This window comes from Cnephaeus nilssonii, assembly GCF_951640355.1.
Source record: "Cnephaeus nilssonii genome assembly, chromosome: 16".
Lineage (NCBI taxonomy): Eukaryota > Metazoa > Chordata > Mammalia > Chiroptera > Vespertilionidae > Cnephaeus > Cnephaeus nilssonii.
Genome location: NC_137087.1, coordinates 46,136,428 through 46,156,137, shown reverse-complemented (window position 1 = coordinate 46,156,137; position 19,710 = coordinate 46,136,428). Strand labels below are relative to the sequence as shown.

The window sequence follows — 19,710 nt, the reverse complement described above, 5'->3', positions numbered from 1 at the left end:
TACAAAATGCAAAAAAGGCAAAAACTGGCAGTGACTTGGTCTGAATTTTAGTTTCCCAAAGCAAGGCTCAGTACTGGAGGTAAGCAACTGAAATGTCTGTCTGACTTCAAGTGTACAAGGTTGTGTATAGCCATTTTAGCTGAAGTAGAACATGGAAGCTAAATTTCTTCACCTAATTTCTAGAGTGGGTACACTCGGCATCTAACAGGTGTAAATTCAGATGTCAGTGGGTAGCTATACTTCATCTTAGAAATGAATTGTAGTTCACCCTACCCAGTTACATACATTCCACTAGTCATAGGCTACGCAAAAACATTAGATCATTTAACATAGTACTTGAGTGCCATACAGTAACTACATTTTTACAGCAGAAACAACATGCTCATAGGATTCTTCAGCTAAAATTCAAGATGGTATTATATTACTCAATTTGAATCTTGAAGCAGGATGAATTGTTGAAATCAATTGGGAGTTTTTCTAAACATAATAAATTAAGATAGCGTTTGAACAGAAAATGCATAGTTTCCACACATTCCAAAGCACCATAAATGTCCCCTCCACAAACATAATACCTCTTATTCAACTAACGGAAATTAGTTAAATGCAGTTGCTATAGAAACGTGGAACTCTCCTGTTCAGATTTTCCAAGCAGCATACTTCCAGATCCATATAGACAAAACATTCTTTGTAGCTTAAATATTAATCACTGAGGTATTTGCTTTTAGTCTCCCTTTTCAAACAGTAGCTTCCAAAGGTCTTTAATACCGATGGTTTATTGCGGACTATAAGCTCCTGCAGCTAGAACCAAGTTTCTTCGAGTAAAATGGAGATGTACAACTGGTGTTGATTTGGTCATATATGTTCCCAACAGTAATTCCTGTGAATTCTCAGGTAAAGTTATGTGCCCAGTGGCTGTAGTAAAGTCATCAGTCTCTAAATCCTCAAATGCTTTGACAGCATCCCATAACCGGACTGTATTATCCATTGAACCTAAGGGAAAGTCAAAGGAAACCATTTAGTAGCAGCTACCATATTTAGCTTCTGACATTTTGCCAAGTACTTTTTATGTATTTACTGTATTTTTCTGGTGGAAAATCTAAACCTGATTATCAACTCTAGTCCTTCTAAAGGAGCATTTCAAGCAGTAGTTTAATGTGAGAGGTCAATAGACGTGTAGAGCATTACTCTGGAATCATGGCTAAGGAGAAGCAAAGCCTAAAACAGCAGGACTTAATTTTGCAATTGTCAACCCTCATTGTTTCCTGTTAACACACCATTTAGCCTTTACCACAAAACCATTTCTAGTCATTTACCTGATGCCAAAATTTCACCATCTCTACTAAACCTAAGTGAACAGACTGTATCGGTGTGGCCTTTTAATTCTCCAACCATCAATCCATGTCCAATATCCCAAAGGAGTACTCTGCCATCTGTTGCTCCTGTAGCCAGGAATCTCCCATTGGGAGAAAATGTCAAGGAATGAATTGGTCCCTAGAAAAGAAGTTCGTGGGAAGAATCAATAGAAGGGCTAAAAATATTTAAGAAAATAAGACAAAGTTAGAATTTTTAGTGTAGTGGTATGAATAGTATCTTTAGAATATATGTGTCATTGGTTTGTTTTTAAAATATTTTTCTCAAAAGCAACCTTGTGTGCTGGAATAATGAGGTGTATGTAAAAATACCTTGTGTCCAGTGAAGATCCTTACACAGTTCCCATTCAAGACATCCCAGAGCCGCACAGTTCTGTCTGCAGAGCCCGTAGCAACATAATTAGAATTTGGGTGGAATCTGGTACAATTTACATCAGCAAGATGGCCAGCAAATATCCTTAAAGGCTGATAGTGGTCTGTGGCCCAGAGCCTTTTTAAAAATTTATTAAAAGCAAAATATGATAATTAGTAGTTAACTACAAAATGCCACAATTATCCAAAGTAAATACCCATGTGAAATATTAGTTCCAAATGAGTCCCTCTCACCTGAAGGAAAGAAGAAGGAATGATTTGAGACTAAATAGCATTCTTAAGAAAAATGAAGTTGATCTGGTACAAACATTTTATAATTCTTGAGCTCTCCTCTTCCTGCTCCCCCTCCACCCTTCTATCCCATCCAACTCCTAGTCTAACCCATAGGAAAGTTTTAGCCACCACATAGTTTCTAACCTGAGCTACTTCATCCTGAACTTTTCAGGAGATGACAGGGAAACAGGTGCTACAGTAGTAGTGAAAGACAAGGTTAAACAGCTAATTTTAAAAAAATGAAAAAATATATTTTAAAGAAAAACACCTAAAAAAAAAAGGTTGTAAACAGTTGATGAGAGGCAGGGAAGGTGTGTTAATAAGCTAACTTGAGGAAGAAAAAGGACTTAAAACTCTTCATGTAGATATAATTATAGACATAGTAATACCTTCCCAAATTCACTTTCAAATAAGAAGTTATAAATGCTGTTATTCTCAAAAAGTTGATCCTGGCCCGGCTGGTGTGGCGCGGTGGTTGAGCATCGACCTAGGAACCAGGAGGTCAGGGTTCGATTCCTGGTCAGGGCACATGCCCGGGTTGTGGGCTGGATCCCGGGTGGGGGCGTGCAGGAGGCAGGCAGCCCATCCATGATTCTCTCTCATCCTTGATGTTTCTCTCTCTCTCTCCCTCTCCCTTCCTCTCTGAAATCAATAAACAAAAAAATAAAAATAAAAAAAGTTGATCCTGAATAATAGAAGTGAAAGTGAGTTTGGCTGGAGTTTTTAATTCCCAACAAGAAACCATTCTGTTCTTGAATAAACCCAGTTATAAGACGATAATGTACTTACCGAGCTACTCGGTCATGGCCCCCTGATACAAAATAATATCCATATGGAGAAAACTGTGTGTCCCAAACTGGATAGTTGTGTCCTTTATATCCCACCAAGCAAGTAAATGTTTGAAGACTCCACAATCTAACAGTTCCATCCTCTGAAGAGGAAAGCAGGTAGTTCCTGAGAGAAGAAAATATATTTGATTCCCAGAATAACTTTTAGTTACCTGTCCAGTTTCTATACATTTTAATATCTATATCTACATTTGCATATATAAAAGGCTAATATGCAAAGTGTCCCCGCAGGAGTTCGACTGGAAGTTCTATTGCTCTCTATGATGTGTGCTGACCACCAGGGGACGGTGCGGAACAAAGGAAGGCCCCGGCCAGCAGCTGGGGAAGGGAGGCCCCAGCCGGCAGCCAGAAGGCCCCAATCGGCCCTGATCATCGATCGGCCAGGCCTAGGGACCCTACCCGTGCACGAATTTCGTGCACCGGGCCTCTATTATTAAATATGCTGACTTACTGCGTCTTACTTCTGATTTATACATGGTATTCACAGTAGATCTAAGTAGAAAGTACTAAACAAACTAATGTTAGCTGTGATATTCTACATCTGAGCACCTATGGAATGAGATTTTTTTAAAAAAAAAACTCAGTTTTTGATTTTAAAATGTAAATGCTATTTTCCTATCCTGTATGAGTTTTAAAAGGAATTATCTTTTTGACACACACAAAGGCAAATACAAAAACACTGTAGGCATGTGAGTAATAATCTACCTTTTTTAGGGATAAATACAAAAGCTGAACTATTCCAAGTATTATGGTTTTCGCTGAAATCAAGTTTCCCTCAAGTAAAAATGTATTATTCTGCTAAACCCTATCAAACAACAAAAACCTCATTCTCAAAGGCTCATAAAGATGAAAATCTTGATGAATTAAAAGCTAATATCTATCCAAGTAAGATACAGATGGTATGAATGCAACATACCCTTCCCCCAATTCTACAGAATGTCAGATCATGAAAAATAAGCAAATACCGATTTATGGGTTACAAATTTTCTTTTCAGTATTCTCTTAGTCTTTTTGATTGTACAAAGATATAAATCTTCAATTAATAGCTAATAAGCCTTTAATCTCAGGAATCATAAATTTAGAGATGATGGAAGACAGCATTAGCCACAAACCCAAAGTAGGAACAAGAAGCAATTCAAATTAAGGGTTATACTAAACCAGTGGTCGGCAAACTGTGGCTCACGAGCCACATGCGGCTCTTTGGCCCCTTGAGTGTGGCTCTTCCACAAAATACCACGTGCAGGCGCGCACGTACAGTGCGATTGAAACTTCGTGGCCCATGCACAGAAGTCGGTTTTCGGCTCTCAAAAGAAATTTCAGTCATACTGTTGATATTTGGTTCTGTTGACTAATGAGTTTGCCGATCACTATACTAAACTAAAACTAATTTTTAAAACCAGCAAACCCTGAAGTCTATAAATTTGGGTATACATTAAGTTGCTATCTTTTATAATCAAGATGAATTACCAAATGGCAAAATCTAAAAGATAATGATTGACAGGCAACCAGAAGATTTTTCTAACAGAAAATTTCCTAACATTTGTATGTTTCCAGTAAACTTTTATATAAATTCAATATAATACAGCAGTACTTAATTTTTACTGTTTATACTTTACCTATCTGGACTAAAGCTGGCTCCATAGACAGGCCCACTGTGACCATACAAAATCTTTAATTCACTTGCTGTTTTCTCATCCATGATTCTTTCTAAGACATCATCTGATTCTTTGTCTATGAGGCTAAGATCTGAAATGGTCCAGAAATACTGATTTTTAAAAGAACATTCATTAAAACATTTTAAGGCAATCACTTCACAGTTCAGAAGAACATTTGAACAGTTCTTCTGGCATACCACCCACTGTGCTAATGCCTCTAAATTAGGTGATACTATTCCAGTGTATAGCAGAGGAAACTGAAGTTCAGAACAGTTAATAATTTGCCCGAGTGCACACAGCTAGATACTCAATGTTGGACCTAGGACTGAAACTCAAGTTATCCACTATATCACAATGTTTCTCAAAAATGAAAACTATGGAAAAATTATTAAAAATGTATTACCTTGTTTAATAGGATAGCAAGGAAGAAACTCTTTAAAATGGAAGTCCTGATTTTTTAATTCACAAATAATCATAAAATGTTGGTTTTTTAACCTTAAGTTTTCTAGCACATTCCCCTCGTTCTACAAAGGAAAAAACTGAGGCCCAGAGAAATTAAACCAGTCTAGTACTCCAGTCTCCTGATTGCCACTCCAATGCACTTATCACTATTGGGGATGTTAGCATTTTGAGTTAATGTAAAATCAAGTGAAAGTCAGCTGAGATCACCATCTCTGGTATATATTCCATGGGAATCAAGACTGGAGTAAACTAACGAAGAGTTCACAACCTGACAGGTCATCTCAGTTACCTGCTGCTTGTTTGACACTACGAAGCTTTTTGGGAGTCACAGACCACACTCTGACAGTTGAATCTGCAAAACCTCCAGCAATCAAACTAGAATCATCAGTGACATCCACTGCAGTAAGGCCCTGCCAAGGGGAAAAAAGGCTTTATATTAAACAATACTGTTTTAGGGAGAAGAAAATTACAATCACATCTTAGAGAATAAGTAGTGATAGCTATTGCCCTGGCCAGTGTGGCAGTTGGTTGTGCATCATCCTGTACACTGAAAGGTTACTATTTCGATTCCTGGTCAGGTTTCTGCCCCGGTTTCCGGCTCAATCCCCAGTAAGGGGACTGCAGAAGGCATCCAGTCAATGTTTCATTCTCACATTGATGTTTCTCTCTCTCCCTAAAAATCAATTTTAAAATCTTTTAAAAATAATAATAGCTATTTTTGTCATATAAAAGATCATTTGATATTTCATTCTCATATGAAACCAACTGTTTGAAATCACTTACTTTTAGAGCATGCCATCATTTACCCCTTTTAGCCCTCCTAATTGGGTGTATGATATGAAGCAAATGTTAATCATTTTTGCACTTTACTAAATATATCCTCAGCAGCCTACTATAAAGAATCTCTATAGAGACATATGAAATTCTTAATAAAAAACACTAAGTTTACATAAGTACTTAAATCAAATTCAATAGAGATGAACTAGTTCCCTCTTCCTGAAAGACTAGCAGAAGAATTCTGATCAGTGAAACCAGGGGCACATGTACGCAGGATTCTCGTATCTACAAGTTGCTGAAGTTCTTTTAAACATTGCCTTCTATCTATTCCTAGCAATGTCCAACTCTCCTTTTTTTAAAAAAATATATTTTATTAATTTTTTACAGAGAGAAAGGGAGAGGGATAGAAAGTTAGAAACATCAATGAGAGAGAAACATCTATCAGCTTCCTCCTGCACACCCCCTACTGGGGATGTGCCCGCAACCAAGGTACATGCTCTTGACCGGAATCGAACCTGGGACCCCTCAGTCCGCAGTCCGATGCTCTATCCACTGAGCCAAACCAGTCAGGGCCAACTCTCCTTTCTTAATAGGTGTCTTTAAACTGTATTTATATCAATAATTTAAATAAAACTCCATTTTAATGAACACATTTCATTTAATAGTGTATTACCATTTTTACATGATTTTCCAGGAAGAAATTGCCCTATTATTTTACCAACCTGGTAAGCATTGAGGAATGTATAGAAACAAATGGAAGGTAAACAGTCTGGCCCAAGGCGCACCCGTTTGGTGGTTTCTTTCATATTCATTATCTTATCCAACTTATCTGAATCTTTCAACTCAGGAAGTGGGATTCTATGAAAGAAAAACAGATTGAAAATTACTCTATTAAGAAACTAGAACCCTGTAAAGCATATCAACTTATACTTTCATACATGTTCCTGAGGTTTTTTCCTCACCTGTTTTGAGGTGGAGCATTGGGATCCTGTTTTTTGCTTTTGGATCCAATACTATCCTTTTTAGGTTTCTTCTTTTTAGGTTTTCCTTCTTCATTTTCTCCTTCTTCATCCTCATCATCCAAAGGCACTTCAATTTCTGGCTCTTTTAATAAACCAAAAAATACCTACAAACAAAAGAGCCAACATTTTTAAAATTATTTTTTTGTTCATTAATACATCCTTTTCATATCTTGACAGGATGAATCACAACTACAAATATAGTAATTTATACCCTGAAGCAGATTCTATACTTATAACCCAATAGCCAATTTCCCAAACTTCTTCCTTACTAACAGAACCCTGATTTTGTTGGAGCAGCAATATGATCAGTTAAATAATTTCTGTTCCTGGGCTCCCATGCAGCTAGGAATGGCCATATAATGTCATTCTGGCCAACAAATATGCACACAAATATGCAAGGTAGAGTTTTAGAAAAAAATACTATTTTCCTGATAAAAAAGGGAGAGATTCAGCAGGATTATGCCTTTTGTCCTCCCCCTCTGCCTTCCTGGAATGCAGCTACAAGGCTGGAGCTCCAATAGCCATCTGTGAGCACAAAGAAGAGAGTTACATTTTAAAGATGGTGAAGCAGAAACTAGGAGCCAGGGTCCTTAATGGCGCTATGGAGCCCTCATGCCAGCCCAGGAGGGCTTTCCTCTGTAATATCAATTTATGTGAGAGAAAAACCCTTAATTGTTTCAGCCTCTACAGTCAGGGTTCTGTTAAATGCAACCATTCCCCAATTCTCACAAAACTTAGTATATAGTGTAAAATAAATCCCAAACTAGCTGTAAGAAAAATGTATAGATGGAAATAACTACAATTTTTCATAATCTGTATTATATAGTTCTTAGGTTTATTCCCATACCTTTGATTTGTTTGCCTCTCGTTTAGCCTCTCCTGCCAAACTTCCCACCATCGCATCTATCTGTTGCTTACTACGCGGCATCCCATCAAAGATGTCAATGTAGAGGTGCTCCTGAACTATGTTCCATATCTGATTGTTCTGTTTCTCCTGAAGATGTCTCTTCAAGAGTTGGTACGAGTCACGGGAAATACGCAGAACAAATTTACTTGTTCGAAAATCCAACATGGTCTCATTCCCTTTCATGTGTTCCTTTTTGGTAAGACTAGATAATACTCGTAGGTCATCTTGGTAATAACATTCCTGATCTCCATGGAACCTGTTTCAGTGATTTTAAAAAGTCATTTTTCAATGTAATTATTAAGGGATCTGCCTCTCCCCCATATATTTATAAACATACCAGAATATATTCAACGTGTCTGAATAATCCTGGACTAAGCTGTAGGATCAGAAGTGACTTATTTCAAAATTACATTTCAGTTTCTGAATTCATCCTAAAAATTACTACTTTAACTCTCTAATGAAATGTATCATACTGTAAACATTTTAAGAGAATTTGAAATAAATAACAAGTAAATGAAAGATAAGATATCCACCATTGGTAGATAAGTCTCTTCTGAATGCCACCATTGGTAGACATTTAAAAATGTTAGAATCTTTGCTTTACTAAATTTTATTAAATTTTATGTTCTCTTAAAAACCCACTTTAAAAATTTCTTTATGAAAAATTTCAAACATATACAGAAGTAGAAATTATAATATAATGAATTCAATGTACCTATCATCCAGCCTCTCAAAAATAATCAATGAATAGCTTTCTCATAAAACCCACCATTTTTAATGATTTCTTATATTCTTAATATCAGACATATTTGTTAAACATCAGTATACTTTAATAATATGACTAAAGAACAAACGATGTCAAAGAATGAGCACTTCCATTTACTCACCATTACCAAAGGCAATTAAATAAAGGTTATAGCCTTGGTAACAATTAGTAAATTTAAATGTATTTTTGTTTATACAAATCTTAATTTTCCTAATAAAGTAAAATGAAAGAACATATATTTGGCATTCACTAAGCAGCAAGCAATGCAAACACATTTAGAAAACAATGATTAAACATAAGGTATCATGACCCTAGCTCTGATAGGCACATATTCAAAAAATTCCTAAACTGTTACCTGTGTTACCCTATTATGACTCATCAAGACATGAACTAAGGGTTCTAAGATTTGAATGAAATTAGAAATCGCAGCCTCTTAGTGGTTGTATCAGTCACTGTTCATAACCTCATCTGAGCATTGGATCCAGGGAAGGGCTGAGATTGTTGTAACAAGGAGACAGGGAGTACCCTATGATATTCCAGCTTCCTATGTGAGATTGCTATACCATGAGAAAGGAAGAGGTTTATTGATGACAATACTGTAAGAAAAATGAGCTTAGGGTAGAAGTCCTATCACCATCAGCCTTACTTAATTGTTTTTCCAAAAAAAACTGAACTACGAACAGTTGCTTTATGTCTTCTACTAGCATCGTGGAATAATGAAAGAATATAATGGCATAGAAGCCAAGAGTCCCAAGTTTTATTATTTCTCTATTACCACTACCTGTGTTATCTAACAAGTCCTGGCTTGTAGTTCTATTGCTTGTACTGAAGAGCTCTCATTCAAACTTTTGAGAATTGCCTCCTTTTTTTTTTCTTTTTCTAAATGAAACCTTTAGAAGATTTCAGTCAGGCTGCAGGATTCTCATATCACTGCCTCCTTTCTTAAACACTTCTTTTCTTTGGATTCTATAACTCAACACTCTCCTGGTTTTCTTCCTACTTTTCTGGCCTCTCCTTTTATCTCTCCTCCTTGGCCATCTCTTCTACTTCTTTTATAGTTCTTCTACTCCCAATGTCAGAGATCCTCAAGGCTCAGACCTAGCCCTCTCACTGACTTATTTCATACATCTCCCAGACAATCTCATCCATATCCATCAATATTACACAAATTCCAATTTATGATTCTAGTCCCTACCTCTCCTCTAAGCTCTAAAGGCTTATATATCATCCACCCATCAACTTGACATCTCTTAAAAAGTCAAAGGCATAGTCCAATCTGAACTCAAGACTTTTCCACAACCTGACAAACCCTTGCAGCGTATTCTCTATTTCAGTAAAGGGAACGCCTATCTGGCTGGGGGAGCCAGAAACCTAGGGGTTATCAATAATACCTTCATTTCCTTCACCTCCATAACCAATCCATCACCAAGTGCCTCACCATATGTCCCTTTCACCAATACGACTATACCCTAGCCCAGTGTTTCTCCACAAGTGTGCTACTGGCACTTGGGACAGAACAATTCTCTGCTAAGTGGGACTACCTGCACATTTTAGAACATTCGGTATCCCTAAGTCACCTGCTCCTCCCCCCCTAGTCACTATGACCACCCAAAACACCTCCACACATTTTCCCAGTTGAAAAACACTACAATAACCTCCAAAACTGGTCAATCTATAGACACTCTGTACCACTACCATCTGTTTTCCCCAATGCATAAAGGTCCTTTCAAAATGCAAATCTAATAATGACATGATCCTTCAATGACTTCTTTAGCAGAGATGCCTCACTGTCTCCAAATAGCCATTTTTCTTTCTCCCTCCACAATAGAACTCCTGAATAGAACACATGTTGACTGAGCATAGTGACACCTAGGTAAACAGCAAGCACATTTCCTACCTCTCTTGTAGATAGGTGTGACTGTTGAACTAATGACATAAAAAAAGGAAGAAATGCGATTGCTTAGAACCATCTTGTGCCACAGGTGGAAGCTGCATGACAGGGATGGTAGAGCAACAAGACTTGAGAATGCCCTGATCCTTGCTAATGAAGGACTCTATGCCAGCCCTAGACTGCCTAACTTCATAAAAGAAAGAAATAAGCTTTTATCATATTTAAGCCTCTATTTTGTTTGGGTTTTCAGTCAACTCTCAATCTAATCTAATCCTAACATAGCTTCCTGTTCAAGTTTTCAGTGAATCTCAGCCAAATCAACTTCTATACCAGTGATGGGCAACCTTTTGAGCTTGGTGTGTCAAACTTCGCCAAAAAACTGAGCATAACTCGGGTAGTGTGTCACTTTGAGGAAAAAACATTATTTCGCGATATTTATAGTTTAAATAACATAAATGTTTTATCCTCGGCATGCGGCCGCCTCAGCGGCCGCGTGTCATCAGAAATGTCACTGACACGCGTGTCAGAGGTTCGCCATCACTGTTCTATACAATACAATCCCCTACTGCTCTTAGAATAAACGAAGATCTTCAACCTGGCCCAAGAACCTGCCTATTCCAGCCCATCACCAACTGTCCAGTTTCATGTTGTACCACTCACCACTCCATACTCCTCTCTAGCCACACTGCCCTTCTTTCATCTGTGTACCTACGATGACATCCACTGCCACAGAGCTTAGCTTTCACACATGCTTTTCTCTTCTCTTCATCTGGTTAACTCCTATCCAATCTTCACTCTTACCTCTGGGAGCATCACTTCCTCTGGGAGCCTTCCATGACTTTCCTAACTAGATCAAACCTCCCTATTTTAGGTTGTCATAGCACCAGGTATCTCTCCTTCATAAAGTACTTTTTGAATTGCAATCTAACATTTACCAGGATGTAGTCACAGATGAGTATATATATTACATATATATGTACACATACACACACACACACACACACACACACACACACACGGTATATATATATAATATATATTAAAAATCACATACTTCTCAAAGAATGATTTTGCTTCATTCTCATGTTGATTGTAGACTAGTTCCAAGTACATGTGCACAAACAGAGGATAAAAGAGTTGGGATAACTCTGCCCGATGGCAGTCCAAGGAACATTCAATGAAGTGTTTCAGTCCACTATAGTATTCTTCATACATTGTGGGGTCTCCTTGTTGGTTGTAAGCTGACAGCACAGCACTGACATCTGGCTGGTCTTCCACAGCTACACTTCCAACTGTTTAAAAAAAAACACATGAAAAACAGCTTTCAAGAAAATAACCTAATATATACCAAATGACTAGGACTATTTGGCTAAGGTCCAGAGGTGACTAATGTTTGTCTCTCTCCTCTCAAACTCTTTCCCCCAACAAAATCACATAATCTTTTAATGGGATTTTTACTTTGTTTCAGTCACTTACCCAAAAATCCTTCACCTTGTTCATATCTTAAAACAAAATTTTCTTTTCTGTTTTTTTTTAAAGAATATATTTATTAACCCTTTGCACTCGCTTGCTTTTTTCTCGATTCCTTTATTCTAATGCTAACCGTGTCGAGTCACACTCGACATCCGAGTGCAAAAGGTTAAAGCTGGGGACAGTGAAGGAAGGGCTTACGACAGAAGAAGCAACAGGAGAGAGCCTAGGCCAGGCTTCTTTGGCTTACTGAAGAGTGAAAGAAAAGGGGGCCTTGGGGACAGGTTCAGGGGGTTAGCCCTGGATGAGCTGCCACTGCCCATTGCTCCCCTGGTTGCAAGTCTCATGAGGACCCTTAGGAGAATTTAGGAGATGCATGCCTGTGGGGGAAGAAGAGGGGAAGGGAAAAGGGAAAGGCATGGGTATGGTCTTAGAAGAGTGTACCAAAACAAAATTTTCAGTACTCTCTAACTTCCTTTGTAACATCCTATCCTGTGTTAGCTTCATATGTATACATCTCTCACTCCTGTAAGCATTTTAAGGGTGGGAAGAGCATGCCTTATTTATATTTCCAAAAGATATACCTAAAACAATTTCCAGAACCACCACTTCAAGGCAGAAAACATGAGTATTTATTTATAATACTAGAGGCCTGGTGCACGAAATTCATATATGGGGGGGGGGTCCCTCAGCCCGGCCTGCACCCTCTCCAATCCGGGACCCCTCGGGATATCCGACTGCCTCTCGCAATCCGGGACCGCCGGCTCCTAACCACTCGCCTGCCTGCGTGATTGCCCCTAACTGCTCCCCTGCTGGCCTGATCGCCCCTAACCACCTCTGTCTTGCCCCTCACCGGGACCCAGGATTCCCTCCTTCGGCCAGTCACAGGCACCCAGGACCCGGGCTGGCTTCACCCGGGCTGGCCGCAGCCGCAGAGGACCGTGGGCAGGCGGCTTTGCCCGGGCTGCAGCCACAGCTGCAGCTGCAGCTGCAGGTGCCTGGGACCGCGGGGCAGGCGGCTTGTCCCTCTCCTGGGCCGCAGCCTGGCTTGTCCCCATTCCTCTCTCCCCAGTGTTTACTGTCTGAGCCTTTATGCATGACTGCGTGAGGGCAGGAGGACCATTTGCATATTAGCTCTTTATTATTTAGGATAGCAATACCAAGTAATGATACATTCATCAACTGAATTAGAGTTTGTTGGAAATTTTTAAGTTGCAATTAAAGTACTGTTATGCTGTTTACTGCACAAATGATATAGATTCTTTTGGTTACTCTAATGGCCTTTTCTTTTCCTCCATACTGATTGGTTTCTGAGTAATGATCTAAAATATAGGTCAAGTTTCTGAAGAGATGAGAGATTGTAACAAAATGACCAACAACATAATTCACCCATCTGATAGTTAATTCACAAAATTTAGCATTCAGAAAAAATTCCTCTCATTCATATTTTTGCACATTTTTATTTATGGATTACAATGCTATGTATTCGTACTTCACTTCTGGCAATGCTGCAAAGATTAGGTCTCACAAATAGAGATTAATTTGGCTAGAAGCTCTGCAATGGATAATTTAATTCAACAAACATTTATTATTGGCTCCGGATCACTTTTGAGACCTTACATTGCATGCATATGAGGTTTACTGCAAGAACTTTGTAAAAGCAGTCGCTGGGAAAAGGAAGGGGGCCCTCGGGTGTCAGGAATGGATATCTAGGCATAAACTTTTCCATGCCAGTCATTTTACATATATTCTAGCTGAGCCTCCCAATCACCCACTTAATAGAGCGGGGCACTCAACCTTAGGAAGAATAACTGTATCAGCATCACACAAGTAAAGCAGCAGAGGCACAATCTGAACCCAGTCTGTCCAATGCCTATTCCTAAACGAATGGTTCTCAAACTTTCCCATACATCAATACCCCTTGGAAGCGTTTATTCAAAAAAAAAAATGCAGATTCCCAAATCCACTAAGTCTGAATCTGCATTCCCCAAAAGACTTCAAACTCGTGGTACTTAACCTCTATTTTGAAGAAACACTGGCTACACTGTGTTCCTTCGCTCCCTGACTGCGTAGTTCGGAGCAAGACCCTCGGCTTGACTCATCTCTGAGGCAGAGATAATGCATTCCTTTACCGTGGGACTGTGAGAATTAAGATACAGAACCTAAATACTTATGGGACCGAACGTGTGCTAGTCTAGAACTGTACCAAAATCGTCAGTGTTTATGCAGACCTGCCCAAGAGGACAGGGACCAAAAAACCTGAAGGTCCCCGCTCCCGGCGCCCACCTTCCCCACCCGTCCCCCGGCTCAGCAGCCCTCAGCCTCTGGGTGGAACTGACAGCTCCGAGAGGGTTTGACTGCGCAGCCGGCGCACTAGAGAAAGGGGCGGGCATGTGGCCCTAGAGGCGGGCCCAGGAAATTCAAAACAAGCCCGCAGAGGTGCAGGCCCGCCAACCTCGGCGTTCCCGGCGAGCTCCCCTCCGTGCCGGCGCTGCGTCCCCGGGACCCGGCGGCTCACCTTTCCCCGGAGCCGCAGGACATGTCGCTGAGCCCGAGACGGCGGCAGCGCCCGAAGCGCCGGTGCCCGGAGGGTCGGGGGCCGCAGGGCCGGGAGCCGAGGCGGTGACCCGGCTGAGAAGCGCGCTGGCCGCCTCAGCGCCCGCGCCGTCCGCCTCGCCCGGCGCGCTGCAGCCCGCCGCTGCCTCCTCCAGCAGCCGGGCCTCACGGCGCAGCGCCTCTTCGGCCTCGCGAAGGTTGCTCTGCCGGAGAAACTGCAGCACGGCCAGCAGAGTCTGTCGGTCGTGGGGAGCGCCGGCCTCCGGAGCAGCGGCGGGCACCGGGGCCGCCCCCGCCGGGGCAACGGCAGAGACAGCCACCGAAGGTTTGGGGGTCCCACCATCCCCGCCGGCTGACGACGCCGCCGCAGCGTTCCCGCCGCCACCATTGGGGCCGTTATTGGTGGTGCCGCCGCCACCCTCGCCAGCGCCGTCCCCCGCTTGAGGAGGTAGCAGCGTCGGCGGTCCCTCAGCCTCTAACTTGACCGCCACCTCCGTCTGCTCCTCCGCCAGCGCCGCCATCTTGCGGCTGAGCCACCTTGTGCCGTCAAGTGTGATTGAGTTTTCGCCACATGGAGGGCGGGGAGAAGCATTTTACGACACCTTCGGAGGGCAATTTACGGCAGTAGGAGGGGCGAGAAAGCGGTGGGGTAGAGGAATTCGAGCGAGAGCAACTTTCAAAAAGTGAGTGACAGAGAGGCAGGAAGTTGGAGGTGGCGACCGCCTATTGCATTTGCCTGAAAATAATTACCATTTATTGCAGCCAGCTATATTCAGGCATAGTAGTGGATGGTTTACATTAAATGACCTTTAATTGAACAATTTTGCAAGATACTATTATTCTCACTTTACATATAGCTCAACTGAGACCCTAAGAAGTTACATAACTTGCTAAAGTCACGCATGAAGAAAGTGAAAGTGTCAATTTTCGAATCCAGGTATTTAACGCAAAAGCATATACCATTTGCCAGAGGGAAGCTTCTGAGATACTGGTAAATGTTTTATATTTTTATCTGGGGGGTGGTTACTTTTTTTTCTTCTTCCCGTTTTTACTTCAGTAAAAATTAAGCTGCACACCTAAATAAGCTTTGTAAACTTGATAGCACATGATATATTTCAATAAAAAGTTTTAAGTATCTAAATGTAAGACTGTGGTTGTGAAATGTGTACCTTCTGTATTCGTGCTATGTTATTATTCAAATTGTAAAATTTCTACATTTTAATTGTAAATTTTAAAATAGTATATGCCATTTTGCAGTGTGCTTCTCTAGGTTATAAAACCCTGCTGCATATTTTATCTCACTTGAATCTCACAACTCTGTGGGATAGGTGCAAACAAGGAAAGTGAACCTGAGCCCTAGCTGGTTTGGCCCAATGGGTAAGAACATCGGCTTGCGGATTGAAGGGTCCCAGGTTCGATTCCGATCAGGGGCACATGCCTGGGCTATGGGCTCGATCCCCAGTAGGGGGCGTGCAGGAGTCGGCCAATCGATGATTCTTTCTCATCATTGATGTTTGTCTCTCTCCCTCCTCTCTGAAATCAATATATATATAAAGTGAACCTGAGACATTGGGAAGATTTAGCACAATTATTCAGGTTATTGGTTTTGAGGTCTTACTAGCTTCCTTTGACCCTGATTACCAGCTGAATCACCTAGCACAAGTTACTTACCTTACCCCAGTTGCCCAATTTCTAAAATAAAGACAATAATAGTACCTCAGAAAGTTGCGTGAGGATTAAATGAGATAATGTGTATATGATACCTAACACAATAAATAGCTAGCTATTTGGTTGTTGTTTTTTTTACTTTATCTTAAAAGGTTTTCTGTAAATGTTAAAATCCAATCATGATGTTGATGGTGATTTCAAGACTGAAATAGAAAACTAATCTAATTGGATATGCAAAGTAAGATTACGAAACATGGGGTGTGGGGTGGGAGGAATTAAGCAAGAATTGATTAGCATTTACTTAGCACTGACCAAGAGAAAAAGAACCTGAATCTGATGGTACATACTTATGTGATGGAGAGAATTCATCCTTTTCCTCAGAATCATTCAACTAATTTTTCTGATTCAGTATTCACTAGTTCAGTGGTCCGCAAACTGCGGCTCTCGAGCCACATGCGGCTCGCGAGCCGCGGTTTGCCGCTCTGTTGACTAATGAGTTTGCCGACCACTGCACTAGTTGATAATTGGTAATTGATTGAGTACTTAGATGATCGATGCCATGAATAATAAGCCCTGATGTGTTTTCTATTCCCTGGGAAGATGTTTTCCTCCATTGTGAATAGTAAATTAACATTCTGATGCATACATACATTAGTCTCTCAAATCAGGCCCTGGAAACTGGTTCCACCTGTACCATTTGAAGCCCAGACACTGGACTCACAGCTACCCACTTTCTGCAGGACCCACCTTTTACCTGACTCTGTCTTAGAGTCTGAGTTGAGACTTCAGCTGAGGTTACTTCGAGTAGAGTGGTTTTTCTGTTACACTGCAATAGAGGTAAGTGTATTGAATGCCTGCAAGGCCCACTATTAATTTTTTATTCTCTTTTCCCCTTCCTTTCTGACCTCCACTTCCATTCTACACTCTTCTTGGGATGCTTTAAGAGTGTCAATCTGGCCCTAGCTGTTTTGGCTCAGTGGATAGAGCATCAGCCTTCGGACTGAAAGGTCCCAAGTTCAATTCTGGTCAAAGGTACATGCCTGGGTTGCAGGCTTGATCCCCAGTAGGGGGCATAAAGGAAGCGGCCGATCAATGATTTTCTCTCATCATTGATGTTTCTATCTCTCTCTCCCTCTCCCTTTCTCTCTGAAATCAATAAAAATATATTTTTTTAAAAAAAGAGTGTCAATCTGTATTTTGTTTCTTCATAGAAGGGTTACTCTTTCTCTCTGGATGTTTCTCTTTCTCTTTGATGTTCTTTCATTTCACTCTAATGTATCTAGAATTAGATTTTTTTTTTCTATATATCCTGATTTGCCTTTTATGTACCCATTCAGTCTGAATTTTTTTTTTTTTTTTTTTATTTTTAGTTTGGGCATTTAGCCAGCCTTATATCTATAAATATATCCTCCCTCTATTTTTCCCTACTCTAGGATTCTTCAGGTGTAGGTATTATACTTACATTTCTATCCTCTAGGTCTGTTAAATTTAATATGCTCATGTTTACCTCTCCCTGATACCTTCTAGAAGAGTTTCATAACCTAATTTTTCCATGCAGTAAGTCATTCTTGGCCTAGATCCATATTGCTACGTAACCCATTTATTGAGCTATTTACTTCAACCATTGTATTTTTTTATAGCATTTTCAATTAGTTCTTCAAGATTTATTGTTTCTGGCACTCTCCCTCCAGGGAGCATGCCTGTGCCATTCCCTTCCCCTCTCCGTCCCCCACAGGCACATATCCCCTAACCTCTTAAGGGATTCCATGAGATTTGCAACTAGGGGAGCAATGGGCAGTGGCAGCTCATCCCAGACTAACCCCGTGAACTTGTTGTCTCCAAAGCCCCCTTTTCTCTGACTCCCCAGCGAGCCAGGGCAGCCCAGCCTAGGCTCTCCTTGTTTCACTGTCCTAAGTACATTTTTGCTGCAGCCCATAAATTCTTGCTTGCTTTTCTATACTTCATCTCTTGATTGAAATCTTTTCCCTCAAGAAGACAAGAACCAAGGTCTCCTCATCTCCCCAGTAACACTCTAACCACTTGCCACCTTCCAGGGCATGGCTTGGCTATTTGTAATTGCACTGAAGACTTAAAAAAAAAAAATTTAGAGCCCAGCTGCTGTGGCTCAGGGCTTGAGCATCGACCTATGAACCGGGAAGTCATGGTTTGATTCCTGGTCAGGGCACATGCCTGGATTGTGGACTCAATCCCCAGTGTGAGGCATGCAGGAGGCAGCTGATCACTGTATCTTAACTCTTATAGCCACCGAGCTGATCCTGTGGGTTGCTGAATTATAATTGCAATATAAGTGGTATTCACAGCCTGACCAGGTGCACTGAATGGGAATGAGAGACACTTAGGAATCAAAATGGGGTTTTGGGTGGATGCCAATGACTGAGTTCCCTGACTTACCAAATCCAAAATCCAATGAAATTCTTTTGCCATTAAAAACAACAAAAACGATTTATTGTTCCTGCTTCAAGTAATCCAGTTGGATAATTTTGTTCCCCCCTTCCTCACCCACCCCAGGGGGACATTTGACAATGTCTGGAGACACTTTTGGTTGCCACAACTTGGGGTGGTGCTACTGGCATCTAGCAGGTAGAAGCCTGTAGTGCTGCTAAACTTCCTGCAATGCACAGGACAGCCCTAACCCCACCACAACAAAGTATTATCAGTCCCAAAATGTCAATAGTGCCAAGGTTGAAAAATCCTGATGTAACCAATATGACCTCTCTCTCTCTCTCTCTCTCTCTCTCTCTCTCTCTCTCTCTCTCTCTCTCTCTCTCTGTTAATCCTCACCCAAAGATATTTTTCCATTGATTTTTAGAGAGAGTGGAAGGGATGGAGGGAGGTGAGGTGGGAGAGAAAGAAAGAGAGAGAAACCTAAGTGTGAGAGAGAGACACAATTGATTGCCTCCTGCACACACCCTGACCAGAGCTGGGATCGAACCTGCAACCCAGGTATGTGCCCTTGACCAGGAATCAAACCCTAGACCCTTTGATGCTCTAACCACCAACCAGGGCTCTTTTTTTTCTTTGAGGATATGTATTATCTTACTTAAATTACCTTTATATCTGATGTATTTTATCTGTTTCTCTAGTCTAGGTTGTTCACTTTCTTGCTTTAATGGGAGTTGCACCTCCTTCTACATCTCATTACTTTTCTCCACGAATTTGTATTTGTGGGTATCATTTACTTTGGCTGATACACGTATATACCCAGAGGGAGTGGCTAAAGCCCAGCATTGGGAAAAGGTGAGGGATGCCCCAAAGGGATTCATCACTCTCTGTTTGCTAACCCACAGGCACACGTGTGCACACACATATCCTCAGGCTTTCACCGTTTTTACAGATCTTGACGTTAGAGCTGCATAGTACTCCATCTTGTGGCTATTCACTTGTTTATTCATTTACTCTCCTATGTGCGGGCATTTAGCTGGTTTCCAGGATTGTGCAATTACAGTGTGGCAGTGAACAACCTTTTGCATATTTATTTTTGTATTTTTGGATTATATCTTCAGAATAAATCCTAGATGAGTAATTGGTAGGTCAAAAAATAAATGCTGCCCAGAGGTGTGGCTCAGTGGTTGAGTGTTGACCCATGGACCAAGAGGTCATGGTTCGATTCCTCGTCAGCGCACATGCCCTGGTTATGGGCTTGATCCCCAGT

At 40.9% G+C, this 19,710-nt stretch overlaps 1 protein-coding gene across 1 annotated transcript; it reads right to left on the bottom strand.

Annotated features, from left to right (window-relative positions):
- Positions 1-111: 111 nt before the first annotated feature.
- On the bottom strand, positions 112-14,921 carry TAF5 (TATA-box binding protein associated factor 5). Its single transcript, XM_079793166.1, has 11 exons — positions 14,332-14,921; positions 11,398-11,635; positions 7,627-7,942; positions 6,720-6,883; positions 6,480-6,615; positions 5,270-5,390; positions 4,480-4,609; positions 2,805-2,969; positions 1,683-1,860; positions 1,314-1,491; positions 112-990 (listed from the first exon to the last, which is right to left on the bottom strand). The coding sequence occupies exons 1-11, from the start codon at positions 14,888-14,890 to the stop codon at positions 773-775; spliced, it is 2,403 nt and encodes an 800-aa protein (XP_079649292.1). The 5' UTR covers positions 14,891-14,921; the 3' UTR covers positions 112-772.
- Positions 14,922-19,710: the final 4,789 nt, after the last annotated feature.

Excerpts from the sequence above, each read along its gene's own strand:
- TAF5 (XM_079793166.1), bottom strand. The coding sequence starts at position 14,890 with ATGGCGGCGCTGGCGGAGGAGCAGACGGAGGTGGCGGTCAAGTTAGAG. Across the intron at positions 4,610-5,269 it reads TAGTGTCAAACAAGCAGCAG|ATCTTAGCCTCATAGACAAA; the intron begins GTAACTGAGATG and ends GGACCATTTCAG. Across the intron at positions 1,861-2,804 it reads GGCCATGACCGAGTAGCTCG|GCTCTGGGCCACAGACCACT; the intron begins GTAAGTACATTA and ends ATTTTTAAAAAG.